A 7,759-nucleotide genomic window follows, 5' to 3' on the forward strand; every position below is an offset into this window, starting at 1 on the left:
CAAGTGTATTTTTGGAATTGTTAAATTCCGCTCAATACTTAAATTATTGTTTTTTCTCCTTTCTGAACAATTTACCCAAATGGAGTTCGCCGGTATGCAGATTTTTTTTTTCGACCATGTCCGATCTTAATACGATCATATGGGCCTCCATAGTGTGGAAGTTTGTTACGAAAAATGGATGTCAGCCACTTGCTCAACCTATTAGGTCCATACTGTGACTCATAGACAAATTGAAAAACAATATGTGTACTTGCCAGATCCCGGATTCGTACCTGGGACCCACGACGCTTAAGCCACGCGGCCATCGTGGTTTTGCAGATGAAGACATTCACTGCTGACCAGATAATTACTAATAAATTATCACATTTAAATATCATGCGAATTATATCTAATGGCCAACTAATGGTTACGTGCCTAGCGCGTCTTTAGTACTAAAAGACTTAAGCAGTCGATATTTTCTTTATATTTCATTCCTGCGGCAAGCTGTGAGTGATGCAATATGAAATAAGTGATACGACAAGATCACATGGGCTTTTGTAAAGGAAATATAAATAGGAATGGTTAATGCATTCCCTTCAAAATGTTACATTTTCACAATTCAATTCCTATTATGGTGCGATTGAACAAAATCCATCCCACGTTCAACGCATTTATTTTTTTATTTTTAGACTGAATCGATGGAAATTATTGAATAAAAATTAATATATTTTGTATTTAAATTTTATATGTTATAGCAAAATTCGTTAGAGCCGTTTGTCATCAACACACATGTATCAAAGAAGTCTTACTTCTACTGCACGTAGAGGCCATGACAATGTATTTTAATTTTCAATGACTATAATAATATTATTTTTACAGCTTTGGATCGTCCCTATCATCATCATCATCAGGGGCGCGACAACCCGGCGTGGGTCCTGGCCTCCTCCAATAGCTCCCTCCACCTGTCCCTATCCAGTGTGGCCGCTTTCCAATTTGGTACCCCCAGAATACGGCAGTCACTGGCAGCTCCATCTAACCAACGAATCTTTGGCCTCCCTCTTCTTCTACGTCTGGATCGTCCCTAAGTGTAATAAATTAGTGGTTAAAAGACATCAATCCGACATCTCAACCGAGGGCTGCATCTGATTATGAGGGCTGACCATCTGTTTGATGCAATAATCTGATAATTTTTCCGTCGACACACCGGCGTGACTCCTCTTGACATGCGCCTTCAAGTCGTTGCTCTGCACGTAGGTGCTTTCGCAGACCTTGCAGACGTAGGGTCTCTCCTTGGTGTGCGTGAACAGGTGTCTGGTGAGGGAGAAGCGTTTCACAAAGCTCTTGTCGCAGTAGGAGCAGGGGTAAGGGCGTACCGCGTCGTGGCTCCGCGTGTGCTCGCGGAAACTTGACAAGACGGCAAAACGACTCGGGCACTGCTCGCATTGGAATGGTCTCAACTGTAACACCATAAAAATGCATCTTTCAAAAATCTCAAAAACAAAAATTTACGATTAACAGAAAAAATACTAAAAAAAAATTAGGAGACAGACTGGGATTCAAATTTACATCTTTACCTGTTCAGGTGAGTCCTCTTATCCATTGAGCTATCAATCTGTCTACGACTCATGCAAATTATGACAAGAACATTCTCCGAGGTGTTTCCAAATTCCATTCAATGGAAGAGCAATAGTAAAAAAATAAAAACGTTTTGTTCAAAAGGAAAAAAAGCCACGAAAATAAAACCACAAAAACAAAATTCACTTCATGAAATTGACTGATTTTTTAAATATTTTAGGATGCTTATTATGACCACAATACCCGAATGACTTACGCGTCAGCCTATCGAAGTTCGAATCCTGGATCTGGCAAATACACATATTATTTTTCAATTTGTCTTTGGAGTCAGAGTATGTACCCAATAGGTGGAGCAAGTGGCTACCATCCATTTCTCGTAAAAACAAAAATCTGTTAATACAAACCTCCGCTCTGTGGAGGTCCATATATTCTTATTAGGATTGAACATGGTCAATAAAAAAATAATTATGCAGGTGTGTCGTAATGGTAGATGTCACATCTGTGGTGTGTCGCTATTAGAAAAAGGTTGAGAACCCATGGTTTACATGTGTTGTGGGACGAGATGGAAATGCAAACATTTTCTGCAACTCTGCTCAGAGTATTGCTGAACCCAGATAGTGTAGTTTCAGATCATCTTATATAAAAAAAAAAAATTTAATGATTACCTTGAGATGTATAGCTGACACGTGTATATCCATGTTGCTAACCCGCGCAAATCCTTTTCCACAATATTTACAAACAAATGGTCTTTCACCTGCAATGAAAAAAAAACATTTTCACACAAAAGCGGAAGATCTTAAATGTAGTACCTACTTAAGTGTTGTAACCTGTGTAAAGTGTGGTTACCTACGTTACTTCAAGTCACTAGGTTACAAAATTTAGAGCATTGGGGTTTGCTGCAGTAATCCTCAGCGTTATCGTGACTGGGGTGTGAGCCTACATTGGTTTGTTTTTGGGCACTGCGTAAATAGTGGCACATTTTAATAAATTCTATATAATTAAACTCAGCCTGTTTAGTTCAAATGATTACTCCGACTATAATAGTGCATCGGATTATAAATGATACTAACTATACTAATAAAATTGTATTATTGTTACATATTAATACCAAATCTACACCCTATAATGCGAATAAATGCTACTTTGGTCTGTTAAGACATTTTAAGTCCCGCTTACTATCTCGCCGAACTAAAAGCACTCTTTACAAGACACTTGTAAAGCCAGTGCTCACCTACGCATCGGAAACCTGGACATTAACTCTGCGAAATGAACGAGCCCTGAACATCTTTGAAAGAAAAATTTTCCGCCGTATATATGGACCGATCAGGGATGGCACCAATTGGAGGAGAAGATATAATGCTGAGCTCTACGGGCTGTACGAAGACTGCAGCGCAGTTCAATCAATTAAGATTGGGAGACTGCGATGGCTAGGTCATGTGCACCGTATGAATGACAATGAACCGGCAAAGAGAGTGATGTCCAGCAATCCAATAGGACGTAGAAGAAGAGGGAGGCCAAAGATTCGCTGGTTAGATGGAGCTGCCAGTGACTGCTGTATTCTAGGGGTACCAAATTGGAAAGCGGCCACACCACTGGATAGGGACAGGTGGAGGAAACTGTTGGAGGGGGCCAGGACCCACACCGGGTTGTCGCGCCCCTGATGATGATGATGATTAATACCAAATCTACACCCTATAATTTTATTATTAATGCCCAAATACCACATCAGACACCTAAACATAATCAGTGCATCTATTCTATACACAAGACTGCTATCGGCGGCTATCAGGGGTAGTTTTTCATATTTTTGTATTGAGGTATTATAATTTTTAAAATAAGTTAGTTGTAATTGTTACAATAAGTGCTATGTTTTAACAGCACCTCTCTTGGCTGTGCTAACTTTTAGAGCGAGATAGACAGTTTTGACTGTTTAGACGCTTAACTTATTGTAACATTTATAATACCTCAACACAAAAACATGATAAACTACCCTCGATAGTCGTCAATAGCGGCCGATAGCACATCTTAAAATACATGTCGAAAATATCTATAAAACAAAATTATAATTATTCTGTGTCCATTACAGTGTCCAGAAAAAAATATACCATTGGTACCGAACGATAATTCTTTGTCGAAACCATCAGCGAACTTTCTAGAGAAAGGTGAAAAATTACACAAAACGCGGGCACCCCACCTGCCCTACTAACCCTGAAAGGCCCGAGGAAGCGGCAAAACGGTACTGTGATACGTATTCCCAATGCAATATTCAGAAGGAAAGCAGTAGGTACCTGCCCTTGAAAGGAGGGCCCGACAATAGTGAGTTGTCATATTTAAGTTGAATTTACTACCGTACAAGTACAGTATAATTAGAAGCCTCTAATGCTTATTTGACTGATCTGGTGAATGAGTATGAAACAAACCTGTGTGGAAGCGCGTGTGCGTCACAAGTCCAAAACGGCCAATAAAAGTCTTGCCGCATATATCACACATATGCTTCTTTTCACGCACTCTTCTAAAAATTACAAAATTATTACGGCATTAGAATAATAGTAGGTACCTAAATGTAGACCGATATTAATTTTATAAATCAAAGTTTGAATTTGATCACAATTACTCACTTGGGTTTTGGATGATGTTCCCTCCGATGCGTTTTATATGAACGAGATGTAGTAAAAACTTCCCAGCACGATTTGCATTCATAGCTCTTAGGCGTCAGAATTTTCTCTTTTTTTTTTACATATTCCACCTCCGATTCGACGTCTGACATTGAAAAACCTTCACATATAATTGGGATGTTGACGGAATATTTACCATTCGTGCAGATTTTATTTCTGGATTTTTTTTTTATCAATTTCTTCAGCGGAGACTGCTTTGGAATGTTCTTTGATATTTTAGTGATTTTTACATTGCCAACCATCAAAGATGTTTCCGTTCGACTTTTCGATATCTTTTCGATTGTATCTTTGAGATATGGTTGAAATTTACAATCCAATTCATTGTTCACGGGAAATTTCTCATCTTCAAAAATATCATTCACCCCTAAAAGAATTAATGAAATGAAAAATAATAAACAAATTAATGAAAATTAAAATTTGACATGGTCAAGATATTTTCTAAATAAGAAATAAAACATAAATATGTACATATTACTTTTGATATATCAGTCTTAAATTGTGAATACCACTTAGTGCAAATGTAATCAAAATATGAGCCGAAGCACCCTGGACAATTCCATGATGTTAAAAAATAATAACAGAAAACACTTTACCGCTCCCGCCTACGTGGCGTGGCGTCTTACATTATGAACCATAAAAAAAATAATACTGCACTTAGATACACATGGAGAAAAACCTTGTGTTTGAACATGAACATGAAGAACACCACAAGTAAGAAAATCATTGTTTTACAAACCAGCATGATCAAAGTCAGATTCGTTTGTATCCTCGTCATCTTCCTTTGAAATATTGAGTTCTTTTACAGTAATTCTTTCATTTGTAATTATACCCGGATGAGTTACAATGGGCACTTCTGTAACAAAAAAATGAAATGTGAAATCTTCATCACAGTAGAGTCAAAGTCATCAATCACCACCTAAAAATAGTCATAAAAAAAATCATCAAAAAATAGTTTTAAATACATACGATATTATGTATTTATAAAATGAACATCTGGCCGTTAGGATACAGACGCGAGCGAGAAAAAAAACCATAATGACATGTCGAGGGTTAACAAACAACACCTCGTAAGTGACAAAATAGCTTTACAGGAGACGGAAAAAACTTACCTGCAACCTATGAGTTTGATATTTGATATTACAAATCAGTGTTTTTGTCGTCTATAGTGAATGTATGTATGCAGTATGATGAATTCTTACATGCATCTATCTCCCTCGATATTATACAAATCTAAACTGAAAATTTACCCTTATTACAATGCAGATAGAGTTCATTTTTCTCTGTTACTCAATTACGAAAGAAAAAAATTGTTCTGTTATGATTCTGGCAGACTAAACTTTAGGACAAACTGTTGTCATTTTATTTTTCACACTCTCCGTCGATTAATAATACGTCTATGTTTAGGAGTCATTGTGAGCTTTTATAACTTTACTGTAAGTCCTCTTTTCAATGGACATGTACTCTTTTTGCGATTTTAAACTGCATCCTTATTTTTCACGTTGTTTAAACACTGGTGAATTGAAATGTTGCATATGCAGCTGTTTATCAGACTCTGCAACAGGTGTGAGGGTTATACAATTACCGCTGTTATGCGCCTTGCCTGCGCGGTATAAAGCGCTTTTCGGTTTGCGTGAGCTACAGTTTTCTTGTCCATACACATGGGCTTCCTTATACAAACCGGTTTATGCAGGTAAGCTTTTGGTACAGCATGAGTGTCTATCCGGCGCTTAAAACTTTAATTTGAACATCAAACAACAAACATCCCGCAACATGTGTGGTAATTTTCTATTTAGTGCTGAATAAAATATCATTTTGTAAATAAACCAAGCCAAAACGAAAGATAAATTCTTCTAAATGTCCTAGTCCAGCCTAAAATCCAACCCAAGATTAACAATGTCAGTCCTCTTTTCTAATGAACGGAACACAGAATCCCCAGCTCTTACAAAGCATGATACGCATAAATTAAATATAATACGGATGAAGTGAGCATATGCATTGGAAAAACAAATAACACGTTTTCGCCTTGGTTTTTTTTCCCAACTTCGTGCAATTCCACTGCATGCCCACTCATTAGGTCAGGGTTTCCCAAACTTTTTCTGCAATGGAACACTTCGCAAACCCGGAAATTTTAACGGAACACTTAGTTTATTTTGTAGGTTATTTATTAGCGCAGTTAACCGTTCTGCCAATTTTGGCAACTGTCGTTAAACTGATAAGACTTGTAAGCCGGTCAGTTAAAAACAATATACCCCATCTTTTTCATGCGCACGGTGAGAAAAGATGGTCCTCCGTCTGTACCTAGATCATGGCCCCCACATCCCGGAGCGGGCCCCCAGGCTAGGATCTTTGGCGGGCCCCTACTTATCGCTAAGGTTAAAGGCAATGTGACGATCTACAGTTGCATATTCCAAACGGTGTTCGAGGTAAAATTAAGGGTATTTTTAGCGATTTTTTGTATTTCTAATACACCCACTTTTATGTTGATATGCACAATTATGGACATGTCAATTATCGAAAATAATCAAAAATTGTAAGTATGGCAAAACCATATATTATTAAAGTATGCTTGAAGTGAAACAGCGCTATACTTAGTTAGTTAGTAACGCTTACTATTAATGCATGTTTGTGATGTGTGTTTATCTCACTTGGCTGGTCGATCTCTCACGCCAGGCCCCTCATAAGCACAGGCCCCCAGGCTAGTCTGTCAGCCCCCCCTCCCTCCCTTGTGGGAGCCATGACCTATCTAGATACTTGACGTCATAAACATCAGTGGAGATTGATTATCACTCGCCTTTCAATATGAAGTAGATTCTTTAATTATTTTACTTCTACTTAGTAGAAGATCTTTAAATGTGTTGCAGTGTATAAAACCTTTCGAAATGGTCGCGGAACACCTATTCAGGTTCAATGGAACACTGGTGCTCCGCGGAACATAGTTTGGGAAACCCTGGCCTAGTTTATTTGAAAATGCCAATGCAAATGAAATGGCCAATCACAACTACTTAATTTACAGATAGACTCAGTACGCTATAGATGTCAGATTGAAATCAGCCGTGCACCGTGCATGATCACACAAGTTATAAAAAAATAATGGAATGCAACTATTACCAATTTTGACGAGGCGTAATCGATGTCTTAATTCTGCATCACTCTTTTGAGCTTGTTCTCTCAATCTGTAAGCATCATTTAGCCTCTCGGCGCAGGTTACACATAATACTTTTGGCATCGTATCAACATCAGAAACCTAAAGAAATTGTTTGAATGATAACACGTTGAAGTAATAAATAGTAAACGAAAATGTCATGGAAATGGTTGTACCTGAACTGATGTACAAATCATTAGTTTGTTAAACATATCCAATGGCTTGTCATCCATAACTGACACTACCGGGCGAAATAGAGGAACAGATGCCCCTATTTCTAAACATATACGACAAACGTCATTCATTTCGCTGATATATTTATTCATCAATTTGGTTGTAGGACACCCGACCCCCTGAACATCTTTTAAAATTCGATTCCCGAAACGTC

At 37.9% G+C, this 7,759-nt stretch overlaps 1 protein-coding gene across 3 annotated transcripts; it reads right to left on the reverse strand.

Moving 5' to 3' along the window:
* Positions 1–666: 666 nt before the first annotated feature.
* On the reverse strand, positions 667–7,759 carry LOC147065290 (uncharacterized). 3 transcript variants are annotated; one of them, XM_085956414.1, is made up of 8 exons: positions 7,548–7,759; positions 7,338–7,473; positions 4,966–5,082; positions 4,173–4,593; positions 3,975–4,066; positions 2,220–2,308; positions 1,048–1,436; positions 671–858 (listed from the first exon to the last, which is right to left on the reverse strand). In XM_085956414.1, the coding sequence occupies exons 1-7, from the start codon at positions 7,695–7,697 to the stop codon at positions 1,092–1,094; spliced, it is 1,350 nt and encodes a 449-aa protein (XP_085812540.1). In that variant the 5' UTR covers positions 7,698–7,759; the 3' UTR covers positions 671–858; positions 1,048–1,091. The 3 variants fall into 3 exon arrangements, with proteins under 3 accessions (XP_085812541.1, XP_085812542.1, XP_085812540.1); XM_085956415.1 differs by having other exon boundaries at positions 667–1,436; XM_085956416.1 differs by lacking the exon at positions 7,548–7,759 and having other exon boundaries at positions 667–1,436; positions 7,338–7,528.

Source organism: Rhyacophila brunnea, unplaced genomic scaffold (assembly GCF_057557595.1).
Source record: "Rhyacophila brunnea isolate RB1 unplaced genomic scaffold, BYU_Rbru_1.0 scaffold_6, whole genome shotgun sequence".
Taxonomy (NCBI): Eukaryota; Metazoa; Arthropoda; class Insecta; order Trichoptera; family Rhyacophilidae; genus Rhyacophila; species Rhyacophila brunnea.

What these genes read in the sequence shown, in the direction of transcription:
- LOC147065290 (XM_085956415.1), bottom strand. Translation starts at nt 7,697, where the DNA reads ATGAATAAATATATCAGCGAAATGAATGACGTTTGTCGTATATGTTTA. An exon ending in ATTACGCCTCGTCAAAATTG is followed by an intron (nt 5,083 to 7,337) that starts GTAATAGTTGCA and finishes TTTTTGTTACAG; the next exon opens with AAGTGCCCATTGTAACTCAT. An exon ending in GCACACGCGCTTCCACACAG is followed by an intron (nt 2,309 to 3,974) that starts GTTTGTTTCATA and finishes TTTTCATTGCAG; the next exon opens with GTGAAAGACCATTTGTTTGT.